Source organism: Lasioglossum baleicum, chromosome 8, assembly GCF_051020765.1.
Source record: "Lasioglossum baleicum chromosome 8, iyLasBale1, whole genome shotgun sequence".
NCBI classification, from domain to species: domain Eukaryota; kingdom Metazoa; phylum Arthropoda; class Insecta; order Hymenoptera; family Halictidae; genus Lasioglossum; species Lasioglossum baleicum.
In genome coordinates this window covers 9,397,172-9,417,696 of record NC_134936.1, presented here as the reverse complement: position 1 = coordinate 9,417,696, position 20,525 = coordinate 9,397,172, and the positions used below count along the sequence as shown (strand labels likewise).

At 35.5% G+C, this 20,525-nt stretch overlaps 1 protein-coding gene across 4 annotated transcripts in view; it reads right to left on the bottom strand.

The window, feature by feature from the left end:
• The window catches only part of Pgant9 (polypeptide N-acetylgalactosaminyltransferase 9), a 498,492-nt gene that overhangs the window by 16,343 nt on the left and 461,624 nt on the right, over window positions 1-20,525 (bottom strand). For 3 of the 4 annotated variants that reach the window (XM_076428489.1, XM_076428491.1, XM_076428490.1), the window contains 2 exons: window positions 19,438-19,566; window positions 2,936-3,046 (listed from right to left, as the gene is read on the bottom strand). In XM_076428489.1, coding sequence (XP_076284604.1) covers window positions 2,936-3,046; window positions 19,438-19,566 — 240 coding nt within the window. The remainder of the gene's footprint in view (window positions 1-2,935; window positions 3,047-19,437; window positions 19,567-20,525) is intronic. The other variant, XM_076428492.1, reaches the window with a different exon arrangement.

Sequence of the window (20,525 nt, the reverse complement as noted above, 5' to 3'; positions counted from 1 at the left end):
AACAAGTAAAATAAAAGAAACGTTCAACAATAAGAAATAAAAATCTTTTCAATGTATAAAAATGAGCGTAGGATTTCGAGACGTTGATAATAAAAATCGTCCACTTGAATGAGTTATGGTGTACACAAAGAAACTTCGTTTCGTTACTGATTGCGTTGCATTTTCAATTTACATCGTATAACTGCAGCAAATTTTACAATCCCCATTGTAAAGGACTGATAAAAAGGACAACCAAAAACCAAAGCCGAGTTTTCGTTTCAGTGAATGCACACGTGTACAAAATTGTTCAACAAAAACACACATTCTGGCCGAAGTATTACGTGCGGCGATGATAACAATGATAAAAATACATGTAATATAATATCCCTTGAATAGTAAATCGAAAAACAGAAATAACATTTTCCTGGTCGAAGTGTAGCTTCCCGACAAATTGAATTTGAATGTTTTTTAGGTCATGTGCGTTTCAATGCCATTTAAACTGCGTCCGACCAATACTGGATATTTCTACTGAGATAATACCCATAATTTACTTTCCACAGAAATTCGAAAAAATTTATTACAGAAGTCCTAATAGACTAAAAATAAATGATTATATCATGTGTTCAATTTATAGTAGGTTCCATAACTTTAAAAATTAATTCTTTTGTTTATCCTGCTTGCTTTAAAAGAGTTAAAGAAAATTAGTTTAAAAATTAATTCTTTTGTTTATCCTACATGCTCAAAAAGAGTTAAAGAAAATTATAGTTTCTACTAACATTATAATTGTTAGTGTACTTCTCTGAATAAAAATGACAATAAATAATTGGACCCATTATACAAAACCTAGTCGACGTCAAGCCTCAACGTTCCAATATTATGAAATTCGATATTTTCGAAGCTCATATTTCGCACAACAAAATGTTAATTCTGTAATTACGATTTATTTTGCACGAGACATTGAGTACCACGAATCTACAGCATCACTATCATTGCACAGTGTATACAGAATGTCACATAAGCTTCCATATAAATTCTGCCTGTGTGTTTTACAGCTAAAAATTGCAAACATTAAAATTTATAGCAATAATACATGTCGCGAAGTTCAAGTTTGCACATTTATTCTTGTGCTCTTGCATTTATTATGGACTTAATTATTCGACTGTAAATTTCATGTATTTAAAAAGCATAAAGTGCTGGTTCACTTTATTTTCAATTTACTGGCACCATTTATAAAGAAAATGGAGTAGCACTTCGTTACAGTTCCTTTAAACATCTCTATAGAAATATGCATTTGCACGAAATTGCGTAGACTAATAACAACGCAGACAATACTGCTCATGCAAGAGATAATTTAGAACATTGGCATCTTTAAAGCAGTGCACATCGCACGGTTACTGCACAGTGCACAGTCAAGTATGTTCTTTATTAGCAAAAGTTACATTGTAAAACGAAATAGAATTCATTGACGCCATAATTTTATCCAACTACATTGCTGAAATGCAGCTTGTACGAGTGCAAGTTGCAGAGTGCGCTCGGGTGACAAAATGTCAACGCAACATTTTACATTTATTTCTCGCTGTATAACACAACTGGCAAAGTTTGTATGGAAATTTGTGGGACACTGTACAGGGTGTCCGGTTTAAACGGTCTTGGAAATTGTTGAAGATATGAGAAAGTTGTTTTTATAGATATAAAACAAAGAAAGAGCAGTCTTTTCAGCATAGGAAAATATCTTAGTGCTCTTAATTAATTTTAAAGAGAATTCAAGATATTTTAAAAATGAAATTCAGTGTTAGGCGTACTTCACTCTGGAGAAGACCATTAAACATGAAAAATACATTCTATAAAATTCGAATTTGTGCAAACAATATTCAAGATGTACGGTCTATTTCTATAAAAATAACTACAATTTGTATCTTTAATACTTCCCAAGACAGATTAAATACATGGTGTCTCAGCTGAAAGAGGGGCCATCTAAATATTTTCTTTATTTCGAATAATATAATTACGAAATTTGATATTTTATCAAGTTTCCAGGACAGCTATGTATTCCACCAATGCATTATCATTTTACATTTAAAACGAGCGATTCAATTAGCAGAACCATTTGCAAAAATCGACGAGTCTCAATTATTATATAATAGAATAGCCAATGGCCAACTAAATTATTTTTCTATGAAGTTGTCGATGTTTTTTTTATATAAATTATATATACAGGTATAGCGATACTACAGTAATGTCTCTATCGACGCAAAAGCGTCCGGGGGATTCGGTTGCGTCGAGCGTAGACGGGTAGCTATTTTTTGAGCTTCAAAAGCCGAGCCGAAGGTAGAGAAGGACAGCGCGTGTAAAGAGCGCGGGCTTTTCAACTGTACCGGCGACTGCGACTCTCCACGTCTCTTTCTTTCCGATACTCAGTCCTTCTTTACACCCGAAACGTTCATCGTCAATTAAACCACTAAATACAGTTGAAATTATATCGTGTTTAGTCTTTTTATAACCAGAAAAATGCCACGAATATATTGATAAAAGTTTCATAAAAAAATACGTAATAATAAAAAAGATTAAATATTGGTGTTACACTATAGAGGACGCACGGGCCTTTGAACTGTGGCGACGACTGCGACTCTCCGCGTCGCATTAGTAGTGGTTCACACCGATATATCCGAGGGGATATTTTTTTGCGTCCTGCGTGTACAGCCTTTTTGCGTCGATAGAGATATTACTGTATAGACACCACGATGGCTAGAATAATTCGATTACCCACTTTGTTCGTCTTACAAATAAAAAATCGTAGTGTATTAAAATTTTCCTGAATACCACAAATTGAACGCTAAAGTACTAATAATAAGGAAAATATTTGGATAATCTTTTTCAACTGGGACACCCCGTACAGTAACGCCGGACACTCCGCACACCGAACGAGAGACAGAGCCAGCTTCCTGTCTATTTGTACCTGATTTCCGCCCTGTCGATGGCAGGGGTAGAGTCCGGCCGGTTTATGCAAGTCAGCCTTGCGTGCCGGCGAATCCAGACAGGTGCTACCTCCCTCTCCGAGATTGCGTACCTGTTCATTAGTTAGTACAATCATTTGCGGGATTAGAGACGTTAGGCCGATATGTTAGTCAGGACTGTTTGGACAATGGGGGTAGAGGGTGGAATATTTACGTGTGTAAACGCGACGCAAACACCGAGAGAAGAACAGGATCGATCCCCGGCGAAGTTACCGGGCGTCGTGTGCACCCCATAAAAATAATAGAATTATCCCACGAAATATTTTTCGCGTCGACGTTTTACGCCGAGCGTTTTCCCATCGAAAATATATTTTGTAACCACCCACCCCTCCCTCCCTCGCTCTCCTCCTTTTCCTCTCGGTGTTTGTGGATCGGCAGAAATATTCGCAGCGACGAAAATTTCGTTGCGCCGCGGCTGGAACAACAAGATACACAAATCAATACGAGTGTAACAATCGAATGAGCCACGCGAGCTCGTAAAGTTGTCGAACCGGTTCGGAACAACGGGGGGGAGAAAAAAATCGAACGACGAGCTCGGGATCGTGTTCGGGCATCGCTCCAGCAGATTTTCCTTTTCGTCTCGCGTCGACCGTGAATGGTTCTTTTGAGTCGCGCGAAATATTTATGTGTTACACGAAACCCCCCGGTTTCATTGATTCCGAATTGTTTCTGGCCTCTCTCTCTGTCGTTCCGCTGCGCTGGCGCGCCAAAGATTGGCAGCGTTGATTTTACGAGCGTGTTCTGCCCATTAAACAGTTTATGGAGCGTGAAAGTGCCGATAAGGGTTTCTTACACGTAAAAATGTTCGGAGACGAATACTCGAGATATTTATTGACGGCGACGCGTTCTGCTTATTTTTGCGTTTATTTATGGGAACATCGGCTTCCGAACTTTCAGACGCGCGTGTTTTCGAGCGTATTATATAGGGTGAGTCACCTAACGTCATCACCTCAATTATCTTTGTTGTTTTCGAAGATACAGTGGTCGAAATTTCTATAAAGTCATTTTCTTTTTCATAGATATTTTAAAAATATCACCATTTTTGTTGATTTATCGTATCTGGTCTTGTGCCTTGTAGACACTCGGATAGAGGGACTGCGCACTCTAGACCGCTATGTTTACTATTTACGTTTCTTTTGATTTTTTTCTGTGTGGCGCAGAACACAAGTGCGAAGTTTCTATAAAGTCACTTAGTGTTTCTCTGTATTCTGAGCAGAAAACTACGGAAAACTGCGAATATTCTAAAAGCATTAGTTTTAGAACTCACAGAAATCCTGTTTGTTATAATTTGATTCACGTGTATGAGAATGCCGAGAGGAAAAGTACTAACAAGCGAAGAACAAGCATCAATCGATGCTTATAAAGATATGGGCTGCTGTAATCGTGCAATTTCTAAGAAAACTAATCGGTCATATACTGTGATTAATAATTATATCAATTTACGTGAAAATTACGGAAAAAATCATCTTAAAGGTAGTAATAAAAAATAGTCAAAGAGACAACGTTCAATATTAATGAGGTCTGCAGCTAAGGAAAGGAAAAATGCAGCACAATTTCGAGCTGAATTGGAGCTCCCAGTAACAACGAGACGTGTGCAACAACTTTTAAATTCTTCTGGACAAAAATGCACCGTAAACCAGGCCTTAAAGAAGTACATAAACCGGCCCGTATTGATTTCGCACGGGCACAAAACACAGTGACTTTATAGAAATTTCGGCCACTGTACATCAAATGTCTTCAGGATATAGCTTACTGGTAAAATGGGGCTCATACGATACCAAAAAAATTTTTGTTTTTATCTAATTTTTTTCAGATGTCAAGGTGTCACCTTTATTTTTTTAAATGGAACCACCCTTTTTCAAACATCTACAATGACAGTCCCTTACATTACGAATTCAGTGACTATAATTACTCAAGGTCATTCAAGGTCACAGACAGAAAAAACGTATAAAACTAAAATATAGAAGCACGATACGTTTATCACCAGTGAAGACCTGTAGTAAACATGCTAACTTCATGAGTCAAAGTAGCGTAATACAAGCTCTGGCCCGACATAAACTTCATCCGTTTCACATATCATCAGGTTTTGGTAGGAATTCATCAGGTTTTTTCTGTCCGTGACCTTGAATGGCATTGAGTAATTATAGTCACTGAATTCGTAATGAAAGGGACTATCATTCTAGATGTTTAAAAAAGGCACACATTAAAAAAAATGAAGGTGACCTTGATATCTCTAAAAAGAATTACATAAAAAGCAAAATTTTTTGATATCGTATGAGTCACATTTTACCATTCAACATTGTCTTCAAGATATTTAATGTATTTTTGAAAACAACGAAGATATTTGAGGTGATAACGTTAGGTGACTCTGTATGTTAGAGTTGAATATAATAGAAGTTGAATTGTGTTCTCGCCTGGGACTGTAATTTTATGCGAGTTATTTTCATGAAGTTCGAAAACTGTTTTGAATTATCATTATTATTCACCTTCGACTAAATATAATGAATTTTAAGAATACATTCTGCTCAGTAATCACTCGTGAAGATGTCGTTAGTGTAATCGATTGTTTATAATGTCTGCCATAATTATTTAGGAATTTTTACTATCTATAAAATAAAACTGCTCAATTTCCAAGTCAATTTCATGAGATTCAAACTGTTTACACTCGAAATTACCATTCTTGTTTGATTAGATATAGTGTACTGAATTTGAACAATTTATTGCAACATATTTATTAAACCAATTGTGTGAACGATTGTTTATAATGTCTGCCATAATTATTTAGGAATTTTTACTGTCTATAAAATAAAACTGCTCAATTTCTAAGTCAATTTCATAAAATTCAAACTGTTTATACTCGAAATTACCATTCTTGTTTGATTGGATATAGTGTTTTGAATTTTAACAATTTATTACAACATATTTATTAAACTAATTGTAGTGTAATCGATTGTTTATAATGCTAGCATAATCTAGTTTGAAATAATCTAGTCCTAGACAATGGTCAAGGCAATGTAAACCTTGTTGTATTCAAATTGCTGTGTGTCTGATCATTGGCAGACCTCTACTACTACTTGGATTCTAGTATAGGTAAACTGTTTCATAGTTTGTGATCATATTTGTAAAATATGTCAATCAAAACGAAGCTTATAGGCAAATTAAATCGATAAACTAGAATTTCAATGATGTTTTGAATAAATGTTTGGCTTAAACATGTATTAACATCGTCAATAAATATCTCTATTAATTCAATCAATTCTTGTCTCCAATAATTCCATCGTACTAATCGACACTGCATTACAAAAGCAATGAAACATTATTACTGTTATTATTACTAACAAATAATGGTGACACTCATTTTTGTATAAAAGAAAGCATGAAATATACGACGAATTATTAATTTTGTTCAAATACAACTTACAAACCTATAAAATACAAGCTTTGATAATATCTAACAAAATATCAATTTATTGTTAATTTAGTGGAACTATTCTGGAAGAAAATTAACTCTAATAAAACGAAACATTGTATTCTCTATTTTACTGGAATTTTCCACGAAGAAAATCAAGTCAAATTAAATTTTAGTTTCTATTTTATTGAAGTTATTCCGAAGGAAATTGAAATTCTATTTTCCATTTCACTGAAATTATTCAGAAATAAAGTGAAATGCGATGAAAATCTGCATTCTATTTTATTGAAACTGTGTACAAAGGAAACAGAATTTCATTTCACATCACGTTTTCCACGGACACATTTTCAGTAAATTAAAAATCAAATATCATCCATTCAGACATTAACGAAGCTTGTCTTCTAAAAATGTACAAAAACTTGCAGAAAGCAAAGTCTGCATAAACCTCCGCAGTGCAGGACTGTAGCAGCCAGAAAAAGTAAGAAACCCGTAGCACAAAATAACCATTCAGTTTGATAGTTCGACAACTTCAGAAGTTCGCGTCGGCTCATCGAATTTCCGACCACAGAATCATTGCGGAAGTCTCGACCGAGAAGCCACAGTTTCGCCGTGGCCACGTTCCGTTTCTCAGACAGCAACAAATCGGAAACGAGCCGGGACTGAATGTTTTGTTCGCGAGAATACACGCACGAGTTCGTAGATTCGTGGTTTCGGCGGTGTGCACACGTGTGTGCGTGTATTCGGAGAGAGAGAGAGTGAGAGAGTGAGCGCGCATTCAGTCACGAAGCTCGGTCAGCAGTTTCGATTCCTGTGCATGCAAGAATTCTGTGGTCGCTGCAGTTTCAACGCGAGCATCTTCATCCCTTTCATCCTCTTCTCCTCGACGGCGTCGTCATCGTCGTCGTCGTCGGCGGCATCTAGCTAGAATAAAAACTGGTGATTTATCGTCGACGGTTCCGATATAATTCTGGCTGGAACATCGACTCGATCCTCGACGTCAGCTTTATTAGAGTGGCTCGGAGGCTCCTATGTGGACTTAACCATTTTTACGAGCAATTTTTTCCTCGTCAACGGGGACACTAAATTTCAGTTTTGTTTTCGAGAGGACTGATGGACTTGTTCGATTACTACGGTTATGGTTCCTCTGTCTCTCTTTTTATGGGATTGTCACTCCATCGTGGAATTTGTGGATTTTCGAAATAGTAACACTGCTAAACTTATGAGAACTTATAATATGCACTCCATGTCTGATCAGACTAAGAATAGGAAGTTCATAATATGTCTGACTATGTATACATTCCACTTTCACTTAAGTGTCTCGTTGTTCTTACTATTAATTGCTAATAAGAAGGAATTTATTAAGTTCGATTAGAAGATTTTAAAGAATTCAATGTATGTCTGACCATATACACTCCACTTTCACTTAAGCTCCTCTTTATTCCTACTGTTAATTGATAATAAGCCATTTCTATTAAGTTCGATAAGAAGAGATTAAAGAATTCAATGTATGTCTGACCATATACATACCACTTTCACTTAAGCTCCTCTTTATTCCTACTGTTAATTGATAATAAGCCAGTTTTATTAAGTTCGATAAAAAGAGATCAAAGAATTCAGTGTATGTCTGACCATATACATACCACTTTCACTTAAGCTCCTCTTTATTCCTACTGTTAATTGATAATATTCCAGTTTTATTAAGTTCGATAAAAAGAGAATAAAGAATTCAGTGTATGTCTGACCATATACATACCACTTTCACTTAAGCTCCTCTTTATTCCTACTGTTAATTTATAATAAGCCATTTCTATTAAGTTCAATAAAAAGAGATTAAAGAATTTAATGTATGTCTGACCATATACATACCACTTTCACTTAAGCTCCTCTTTATTCCTACTGTTAATTGATAATATTCCAGTTTTATTAAGTTCGATAAAAAGAGATCAAAGAATTCAATGTATGTTTGATCACATACACTCCACTTTCACTTAAGCTCCTCTTTATTCCTACTGTTAATTGACAATAAGCCAGTATTATTAAGTTCGATGAAAAGAGATCAAAGGATTCAATGTATGTCTGACCACATATACTCCACTTTCACTTAAGCTTTTCCAGTTGAAAAAGAGAATTAACATCGAAGCAAGTGGGTGTAAAAAAGTATGTAGGTACGTCTGATCATACATATTCCACTTCCACTTGAGCATTTCGAGATTTCTACTCTTTAAGAGGATTAATCAAGAGGATTTACATTGATCTGCTGGAGGTGGGTTCAGAAACACGAGAAAGAAAAATGGATGCGCGGCTACGGCTAGATAAAGCATCCGGCGTCGAGGGGCAGCAAATTTCAAATAGTTCGCCCCCGAACAATCCAACACAAAGCACACGGAGAGCTCGTACAAGCATTTCTGATCGACTTCCACACAAAACTTCTGAGAGAATTGCGCGTCGTCCGAGGTTATAACATAGAAATCGTATCGATCACAACCCTCTTCCAGTTCCGCGAGCATTCTCCACAGCCTCTCACCCTCGATTCGAACGTGGAATGGAATGCGTTTTGCCATATTTTTTCTTCGCGCGCGCGCGCACCGACACGAGCATTCTCGACGGCGCGACGGCTGCAGAAAACTCTTGCACAACGGGTAAATAGTGGAAAAGAGAGGGGGTTGGGGACTCGTCGGAAAAAGGAAGAAAGCATAAAAGATGGCCGGACATTTCCACGAAGAAGCATTTCACGCGGCGCGCGTTTCGGAATGCGGTTCGCGCCGCATGCGAAATAACAATTTCCTCTGGACGAGCCCGTCCGCCCGTGCCAAACTTATGCTTTCGACGACAACCCCTGCGCGTCTCTTCTTTTTCTGCCCCTTTATGGCTTGTCCTTTTTGGGCCGGTTAAATCACGACTCGCGGTTTCCTTTTTTCGGCAAAGCACTTCTTCCTTCTCGTGTAAGCAAACGCAAGATCTAAACTCTCCTCGTTCCTCAAAAATGATTTTGCTACTGTCATATCTCTGATGCAATTTTTTAAAAAACTGGTTTTACTCATAATTAGGCAGTGGATCTTCATGCAAAATAAAAATTGTCTCCGTCGATTGCAAGAGATAGAAACCAAATAGAATGTTATTTCTTCCTTTAATGATTTTAATTGAGAAGAAATGTGATATTGACATCTTCAATTTTTTAAATTGTTCAACTATTTTCAATTTCTTCTACTCAATTTCACTATAAGTGCATAAAGATGCGCTGTCTAATCATAATTGAAGGGATGGATGGATAAAGGTGTCAAATAATAAATTGTTTGTTTTCTGTACAAGAGTTTTTAGCGAGGTATGTTGTCCTTTTTTGATAAATGAAGATAATAATCAATTACAAATATATATATTGTTATGGTTAATCTCTAATACAAAAAAAGATAATAATTATCTTCATTCAACAAAACTCTTTTACAGAAAACAAACTTGACACCTTTATCCATCCACCCCTTCAATTGTAATATTTGATAGTTCAAATAATGATTTGGATAGTACAGATAATACAAATTATATTTTGAACTTAATTCAATAAGTTTTTATGAATGTTCTAATAAGGAACAATTTAGTAATGCAATATAGCCAATGTTCTCCTATCTATTTATAAGTAAACTTCAAACTATTATCGTTGTATAATTTTTATGTCGGTTATTTCGTGTAAAATGAACTGAAATATTCACTAATTTTCAACAACTCCTAAAAATTCCTCAAAATATTATTACTCAGCTACGAATATATACGTATCTTAATGACTTCATACATAATGATGTAGTTTTTATTTGAATTTCTCATTGCAAAGAATTTTTGTAGCAGTGCAAATGCGACAGTATCTGTATTTATCGGGTACTGCTGGTAAATCAGCAATTCAATCTTGCTATGTAATTAAAGCGAGTAAATGAGTGGAGTTGACGGAAACACCGATATTGGTCGAATTATTTTCACACGGCAGAGAGCACGAAAATATTAATAGCAGTTTATATCTGATTTATTCGAGCAAACTGTTTGTTTTTAAAGAAAAATCGTCGGTCCTCGTGAAACGTGTCTAAAATTTCGACGAAACCACGATTCCAATCGGCAATTAAATGCTGTGTAAGCTACGATATCGCGTGAGCAAAATGCACACCTTTGTCGCCCCCCGCTCCCCTCTTTTTTGCTGTTTCTCTTCGCGAGCAATTCATAACACTTTTAACGCTCAATTAACTTCTCCCATTTTTTTATACGCCATTCTCGTAAACTAAGTACGAGAGCAGAAGGCTAAAGTGGCTTAAGAGAGGTACAGCACGCGGAAAAAGAAAAGTTTTAGTGTTGCTAGTGCTGTTTAAAACACTGAATAATAAAAGATGAGTTTTTGTAGCCAATCTGAAGTAATAATACATTTTAAACATGTATAGTAAATATAATTGTTTCAATAATAACATCACTGAAAGATCTATGAAGTTTTGTACGTTGTTTAAAAATTTCCGAAATTTTAGTGCAGTGCTTCAATCATAAACTACAATATTTTATATTCTGTTCAAATTTTATTATTTCCAATCAATTTTATTGTGTAAATATTCCAAGACATGTCAATATTCCATAACCAATGCAAAATTATATTTTTAAGAATTTAGAGAATTGCATAATATTCTTAATCTATATTTTATTTTATCAAAATTGAAATTCTTCTAAGAGAATATTTATTTACGAACGCAAAATATTTATGTACAATTAGGTTCTAATTAAATTTTGTTATAGAATAATACATTTAGGCAAGTGTTCTTGAATATTTTGTCATAAACTGCAATCAAAGAATAAGGAATAGTTTTTCAATTTGAAACAGCAGTAATGTCGAAAGAAACGTCATAACTACTAGTCATAGTTAACAATTGATCTGTGGGTGTTGTAATCGCGGACTCTTTTGTAGTCCTACCCTTCTTTTACGTCTGCTACTAGATCCTTGATAAATACACGGATTAAGGACTTCCTGCTCGCACGTGAATTGCAGTATCACGCAACTTGGATATTTCGTGCTTTGCTTTAAAGCTGTACACCTCCTGTGCACAATGTTAGAAGCCCCCGATTTCTATAGCAAATCTTACTATTCAATAATATCTTTTAGATCGTGTGTATATTCATTAGTTAATTATGATACATTGTAAATTGTAAGTAGAAAGAAAACAAACGTGCAAAATAAAAAAATTATTTCAACGTGTCTGACCAATACCGACTACTTCTACTTGCTCTGAACTCTTTGACAGTGATATAGCATTACTACCTAAACTATCAATATTACTGTCCTGCTACACGATTTTTTGCATTTTAACAAACATAAATATTTAAACATATTGCTTTGTGATAGCATAGAAATTTATTAAATAATGAATAAAATAGATAGAGTAATAAGATTGTATTAAGATGTAAGATTTTCAATTTTATAAAATCCCAATATTTTACTAATAATTGTTGAACAAAAAATTCCATTGTTTTCTTTGCATCAAAACGGCGCTGTTATTAACAGTGTCAGATTTTTAGAAACGAGAGACTCTTATTAGAAAGACTAATCCATTACGAGCTGCACACTAACTACGTCGTTACACTATTCTTTTTGTTCATGATCGATTGTGACGTCTCCAAAGAACTTTGCTTTAATCTGTTATAATTTACACGTGTTTCGTTAAAAGCAAGACGAAGGTGCATCAGTTTTCTTGTGACGCGTTGTTTGAGCAAGATAAAGTAGAAATGAATTTTTCAATTACACACATACACAGAGCTTTGTTGCTTCGAAGTTCTAAACGAATAAGCGAGAAGCAACATTATTCTTCACTTGAATCTAAGTGAAATTGGATTATGTATGGGCAGAGGTATTCCGAACTGAGTAAGTCTTTACACTTTTCTGGAACTTCTGCGACATTTATTAATCGCGAAACTGTTTCTTCGACTGTGATACTTCGTTTCAATCTTGTACTAACTTCTTTTGATACAAGCAGTTATGAAACTTAAATTGCTCGAGAACTATCTGTTGACTTTGTGACAGGAACTGTATATCAAAATGAATAGAAATTATACGATTTAGAAAAATAAAATGATCAAATCAAAGTACTATCACATTAAAATAAATCGGCGACTTTACCATAGCAATGCACTGCTGCATACTGCAGTTAGAAGGTACGTGGACACCTAAGACAATATTATTGAATCTCTAAACAGTTTAGAATATTGACATAAGATTAAAATATAAATTTCAGTAAAAGGAGCTACTACGTCAAATTTAAATAAAAATTACACAAAAAGATGACTTCTGACAGCATCAATTCAATTTTAATTTAGTTCAGTTCATTTAAAGAAATGTTATAAAAGCACAAACTCTATTTCTCGAGTAGTATAAATTAGTATGATATTTAAACGTATCAATAAAAGTCGCAGAAGTTTCGCAAAAGTGTAAATAATTACTAGGCTGTGGATTCTTATGCAAAATCATGATGTTCAATTGAATCATTCAATGAAAATAGTATAGATCTACAAAACATATATTTTAAATTTTGTTTAAGGACCCAAATAAAAAAGTTTTAGAAAATATCTGTTTTATTTTTGCATGTAACCTTGTAAATTATAATTTTTCGAAAATCTTGTTTGCATATCATTTCGTAAACCAGTGCTTCTAATTGATTATAAAAAATCAGGTCGTTTGGTACAATTATAAAAAAGTTATTAGTTTTTAAAAGGGTGTACGAATTCTTTCTGCGCCCACTGTAAGTGCATAAAATCCGCAGTCTAATAATTGCACAGTTCAGAATAGGTCCGACCATGCTTAAGAATAATGTTGCTCTTATCTAATTTTTTTTTTTCTTTTATTAAGCTTACCCAGGCCCCAAAATGGGGTCTATACAGCTGAACATAAATCGCATTATTACATAGTTTGAGTTACAAAATTAGTAGTTTGAGTACAGAGGTTGCACATTTTTACAGAGTTTTGCGGTTTGTGTATCAGTTAGCAGACTGTTTAGCATGTCTGGTTATATATATGGTTATCTAATTCGTTTAGAACCTAGAAATGATTGAAAAGCCGACTGTAAGTAAGGTATTGAGTGGCAAGAAAGAATGTTGGTTTTTTCGTTGACAATGGTTCGGTTCAACATGGACGCGTTCGGATTAAGAAACGAGCGTCGGTCTCGCAACAATTCGATAACAGCGCGAACGCTTTGGCCATCGATCAAGTGCACGTACACGGGGTCGAGAATGTAATGACCCGTAGGAGCAGCGGGGGCCACGGGGCCACGAGATTATCGGCGACAAGCTCGACAATCATTTCGCAATTACGAATGCAGCGAAACAGAGGGCTGCCAGACGTCGGCCGGCGTTGCGACACGACGGAAATAAATCGAAACTTGATTGATCGCCGTTGCCCATGAATCCTCTATGGAAACGGAATTAATGCACTGTCAATCGCGGAACGTGCAAAGCTGGGCCCCCAACTCGGCGAACCGTGGTTTCCGCGTTCCCCATCACCGACGGACTCTAACATCGATATTTGTACGGTCTTTGTCAAATTCTACCGCTTTGCTCCATTTTTACCGTCGCCTGTTACCTCGCTACCGTATCACTATATCGTTGAGACACGGTGGCTCGAGGGAGCTATGCTGTATTTTTCAGTAGAACATTCGCCGTGAGAATCTACCCACTGTGCTGGGAATATTCAGTGCTGAAATTTCTTACTGCGTTTCGTACGATCTGCGTAACTATTTTGCGGGGAATTGCGTGGTGAAATACGGTACAGTGAATGGAGAAAAAGTGTGGTACGTAAATAGTAACGTAGATCGGAGGAAATCCAACGAGAGCCGTTCCAGAGCACGGTCTCCGTGTTTTGAAACAGGTGTTCGATTGATTTGGAGTACCAGAATAAATTCTTATTTTTATATAATACCGATAGAAATATTTTTAATTCAGTATCGATCGCGATTTTATTTTATAGTTGTCTATGGTGGATTGTTGAGGTGTAAATCATTTGCAATTTTCAAGCAGTATATACTGTGATATTTAAGAAATACGATACTACACATTTTGAGCTTCATTTTCATTAGAAATTATGGTTTAAATTTGGTGGGGCCGTAAATGGAGCATTCAAGCCGTGTCTGACCATATGCATTTCACTTTCACTGCAGATTTGACTGATTTCGAAATTTTTGGAGCACCACAATAAATTCTTATTTGCATACGTAATTTTTCGAAATTCATAATAGTAAATGACTGTATGACATCGATAAGAATATTTTTAATTCAGTATCATCGCGATTTTATTTAATCGTTGTTTGTGTTGGATTGTTGAGGTGTAAATCATTTGCTATTTTCTAGCATAGATACTGCAACATTTAATAAATATGATACTATATATGTCGAATCTTTATTTTCATTAGAAATTGTAGTTTAAATTTGGTGGGGCTGTAAATGGAGCATTCCAGCCGTGTCTGACCATATGCATTCCACTTTCACTGCAGATTTGACTGATTTCGAAATTTTTGGAGCACCACAATAAATTTTTATTTGCATACGTAATTTTTCGAAATTCATAATAGTAAATGACTGTATGACATCGATAAGAATATTTTTAATTCAGTATCATCGCGATTTTATTTAATAGTTGTTTGTGTTGGATTGTTGAGGTGTAAATCATTTGCTATTTTCTAGCATAGATATTGCAACATTTAGTAAATATGATACTATATATGTCGAATCTTTATTTTCATTAGAAATTGTAGTTTAAATTTGGTGGGGCCGTAAATGGAGCATTCAAGCCGTGTCTGACCACATACATTCCACTTTCACTGCAGAATTTCGTTAATCTTGCTTGCCTCCTACAATATCATGTTATAATAAAATGATGGTTAGCTGACAATGAACAGTATATTCTGATATCATATAATTTATTAGACTACACTAAATTTTTTATTATATCATGATTTTGTATCTATAAAAAATGTCGAACTTACAAACTGCTATTCTTGCACAGAAACGTGATTTTTTAAATAAATTGTAACTAAAATCAGTGGATTTGAAACTTAAAATTGAACTTGACATGATGATACCAAGTAAAAAGCATGTTTGACCATTCACGTACGACTGCCACTTGGTATTTCCACAATCATAAAAAAATTACTATACAATAATTTCTTCATACCAGGGACCATAACTGTTATAACCAAAAAGAAAAAAAGTCATAGAAGAACAAGTATATCATCGACTAAAGTCATATTGGTTACAAATAAGGATTATAATTAACCGAAGATTTGTTCTCTTGTTGGTAAATGTTATCGTTGAGAGAAATTAATTTCGATCACTTATAACATAACAGTTATCAATCAGAGAAATTTATTTCGATTGCTCATAACTAGACTGCGGATTTTATGCATTTACGACGAAAATGGGTAAGTGCAATTTAATTCAGTGGGCATAATAAAAAGATTTGATGAAATCGGTGAATTAGTTTCAGCTTAATAAGATAATTGAAAGAAGAAAGAATTTGTTATTTGGTTTCTGTAGCGACAATTTTTATTTTACATAAAGATCCCCAGTCTACTCATAACAGTTGTCGATGGGAGAAGTTTATTTCGGTCGCTTATAACAGTTGTCGATGAGAGAAATTTATTTCGATCGTTCATAACAGTGATCAACTTTTTATTCATGATTTTTAACGTAGAAAATTTTATAATAACAGTTATTTTTGATCCCTGCTTAATACAATATAAATTTTTAATTATACAATAAATTTCCATAATAACATAAAATCTGATGATCACATACACGGCAGAAGTTCGACAGAGAATAAAAATGTCTAAAGTGCAAGTAGTGCAAGGAAGTATATAGTCAGACACAGACGAATCTAGCAACTGAAATCAGTACTATTTGCGTTTCAATAACAATTGTCTAAGAAAACGTACGTAAAGTCGTAGAGACGATTAAAGGACAATAGCCGCGAGGTACGGGATCAAAGTAGGAGAGCTTTAATCGCGAAATCGAAATCGAAAGTCTCGGCAGTGGCCCAAGGGAAACGTCTTTGCCGGGGGCCACATTTGATTCGCTTCCATTATCCAATGATTACCAACTTCGTTGAGAGCAGCCACCGTTTCAACAAGCCGATTGAGGAGAATCGATTTCCGATCGGATGTCACGCAAACCTTCAATCCGGCGCTATCGGGATCGTTGCGATCGCGAGTATCATTGTTTCCTTATCATCATCGATCAATCCTCGTGAAATTAACAATCAAGACGCGACATTATACCCGGGAAGGTGATGATTAGACTCCGGATTTTATGTGTAATTTCAAACAGTAAAAAGATCACAAGAATGTAAGAGTATCAACACGTTTCTTACAGCTTAATAAAACCACTAAAGAGAGAAATAAATTCCTCTTTTGTTCGTGTGTCTTTCATTTAATGTATTCGATTTTCATTTGGTATAAACATTATCCACAATCTAGTGTCGATGCCTACAGATTGAAACTGCATTTATGATGAAGAAAGAAATTAACTTTGACCTTGAACTTCAAGGATAAAAAGTGCAAAAGGAACCTACGGTAAAGTTTTTCATTATGAAAAAGCTGATTTTATTCATATCATATTTTCATTTCTCGGTCAGGTGGAGGTTAGACTACTATTGATGAAGTCGTTGTAAATATATCGACAATACAGGGCGTCCCAGCTAACTTGACCACCTTGAATATCTTTGTTGTTTTTAAAGATACGTCAAATGTCTGAAGGACAAAGTTGAATGGTAAAATGGGATAAGATACATAAGATACTAACAAAATTTTTTTTTTCATGTAATGTTTTTATGAGATTTCAAGGTCACCTTCATTCTTTTAAATGGAATGAGGTATTTTTTAATACATCAATCGGTGCAGCTGGACATTCGTTATAAAAAAGTACTAACCTATGTATGTCGAAAAGTTAGTAGTTCAGGAGATATTTCAATTTAAATAGCTCTAAAATACCATTACTGTCGTACTAAGACGTTAGTGTTTACTTACTTATGTAACGTCTTAGTACGACAGTAATGGTATTTTAGAGTTTTTTATATAAATTGAAATATCTCCTGAACTATACTAACTTCTCGACATACATAGGTTAGTACTTTTTTATAAAGAATGTCCAGCTGCATCGATTGATGTATTAAAAAATACCTCGTTCCATTAAAAAAAAATGAAGGTGACCTTCATATCTCTAAAAAAAATTACATAAAAACAAAAATTCTTTTGGTATCGTATGGACCCCCCCCCATTTTACCATTCATCTTTATCCTTCAGACATTTGACGTATCTTTAAAAACAACAAAGATATGCAAGGTGGTCAAGTTAGCTGGGACACCCTGTATAATACAAATAAAATCAGCCTATAATAGGTTCTAGTGGCTCGATAAAAAAAAAATAATAAAAAAATCAGTTTGATAACAAAAAGAAACTTTATCATATTTAATTTTTTAAGAGAACTGTTCAGTTTTGACCCGAGATTTCGTCGGCACTTTTCATCCTTGTGATGCAGAATAAGCCACAATAAAAAAATTGTTGGCCTGTCGACCTTGAGATTCCAAGGTTAATTCTACCACTTTACATGAATTAAAAACTACAACCACGATAGTGGCGACATATAATTTCTACACACCCTGTATAATACAAATAAAATCAGCCTATAATAGGTTTCAGTGGCTCGATAAAAAAATAATAATAATAAAATCAGTTTAATAACAAAAAGAAACTTTATCATAATTTTTTAAGAGAACTGTTCAGTTTTGACCCGACATTCGTCGGCACTTTTCATCCTTGTGATGCATAGAATAAGACACAAAAAAAATTGTTGGCCTGTCGACCTTGAGATTCCAAGGTTAATTCTACCACCTTACATGAATTAAAAACTACAACCACGATAGTGGCGACATATAATTTCTACACACCCTGTATAATACAAATAAAATCAGCCTATAATAGGTTTCAGTGGCTCGATAAAAAAATAATAATAATAAAATCAGTTTAATAACAAAAACAAACTTTATCATAATTTTTTAAGAGAACTGTTCAGTTTTGACCCGACATTCGTCGGCACTTTTCATCCTTGTGATGCATAGAATAAGACACAAAAAAAATTGTTGGCCTGTCGACCTTGAGATTCCAAGGTTAATTCTACCACCTTACATGAATTAAAAACTACAACCACGATAGTGGCGACATATAATTTCTACACACCCTGTATAATACAAATAAAATCAGCCTATAATAGGTTTCAGTGGCTCGATAAAAAAATAATAATAATAAAATCAGTTTAATAACAAAAACAAACTTTATCATAATTTTTTAAGAGAACTGTTCAGTTTTGACCCGACATTCGTCGGCACTTTTCATCCTTGTGATGCATAGAATAAGACACAAAAAAAATTGTTGGCCTGTCGACCTTGAGATTCCAAGGTTAATTCTACCACCTTACATGAATTAAAAACTACAACCACGATAGTGGCGACATATAATTTCTACACACCCTGTACAATAAAATACCCGAGGACGACTCTGAGACCCAGTCAATCTCAAAGTAAGAAACCCCAAATAAGTTTCCACGACTACACAGAACGTTCCCCGTAACTCAACAAATTCAGGAAAGAATAGCAGTGTTCCATCGCGGAGAATGTTCGGGATCTAAAACAGAGGAACCGTAGGAGCACTCGATAATCGCGCGCAGCGTCCGGAGGACGTCGCTGGAAGAGCTCCTCGAGGAAACATTACAAGCGTTTGTTCACCTAGCTCGCAGCTGGGGAACCGAGAGAGGAGAACGTTCGAAAAGGAAACCTCCTCTCGATCATTTATCCTGCGGGTGGTGGGAGCCTCCGAGCCAGTTAGATGGTAACTCAACACCTTGATGGATCAAAGTAGCGGATAACGTTGTTAGAGAAACGAATGGGCCGCCTCGGCAGTCGCCGGTCGATTCCCAATGGCGGCGTTCACCTGCGAAGAAAAGATACGCGGACGAGGGGGTATACGCGTGAGAAATTCTTACCTCGCCGGAAGCCACAGCTTCTCCTGGTATGAAGAGCTCCGGGTAAACGTTGTCCAGGTACCATTTGAACGACTTACAGCCGAGCTTCATCCTCAGCGTTTTACGGTCCGATACGTCCCCGTAGTTACCCTGTAAATTGCGGATTATGAGGAATTTTGCGTTGACTCGATCTTCGGTTAAGGACAGGACTGGAATAACTATGATTCGAACAAGGATGGGGGGGAAAGGGGTGAGGATGGAAATACGAGAACGTCGTTTCCGGGGGCACGGATTTAAAGGCCCAGCGAACGGATAGGAGATATAATCGTAAAAAAGGGAGCTGGAAACCCGAGGAAGAAATAAAGGACGAAGAGAAACACGGGGAGCCTTTTATGGACTGGAGTTTAGAGCCTCGAAGTGGAATAATGGGGATACTTGTTCGGGGTGAAAGGACGATTTATGTGGCTGATGCGCGAGGAATCTTGGACAATCTTTCGGCGATCATACACGGTGTCGTGAAATTTCTTTTGTTGCGTGAGGGTGGAGAGAGAGAGAGAGAGAGGCTTTCGTGGACGTTCCGACGGAGTTTATTGTCTCCTTATCGCGTGTACTCTTGATGGAGACGGAGAAGTTTAATTGAAAATAAAGTTATTTCGAAAGTGGCGGTACGTGTCGATAAAGTCATTTCGAAGCCGTGGGCGTGACAACTGAGATAATTGAGTGTTTTGAAACTTAGTTGTGGAAATAATACTGGTACTTATAAAGGTTTAGAAGAACATACTTTTGTTCAGTTCGCTGAATCTCGATCGACAATTGTTTAAACTACAATTAATAATATCGGCACACTGGTTCGATCAATTGGAAAATAAGCAAATTTGCAAAAATATCACATGAAATTTAATTCAACGTTTCGGTCTCAATTCAGACCATTTTCAAGAATAGAAAATTTCCGTAAATTGCGTCCGTAAGAATTAATTATTTCTTTTTTTTAAATTAATTATTACTTCATCTAACTACGGAAAGAAATAAAAGTAAACTTCTTGGATTCAAACGAACATAACAAATTAGAATATTCTGACACATGTGTTTTCGTCATTCTGCTATGACTT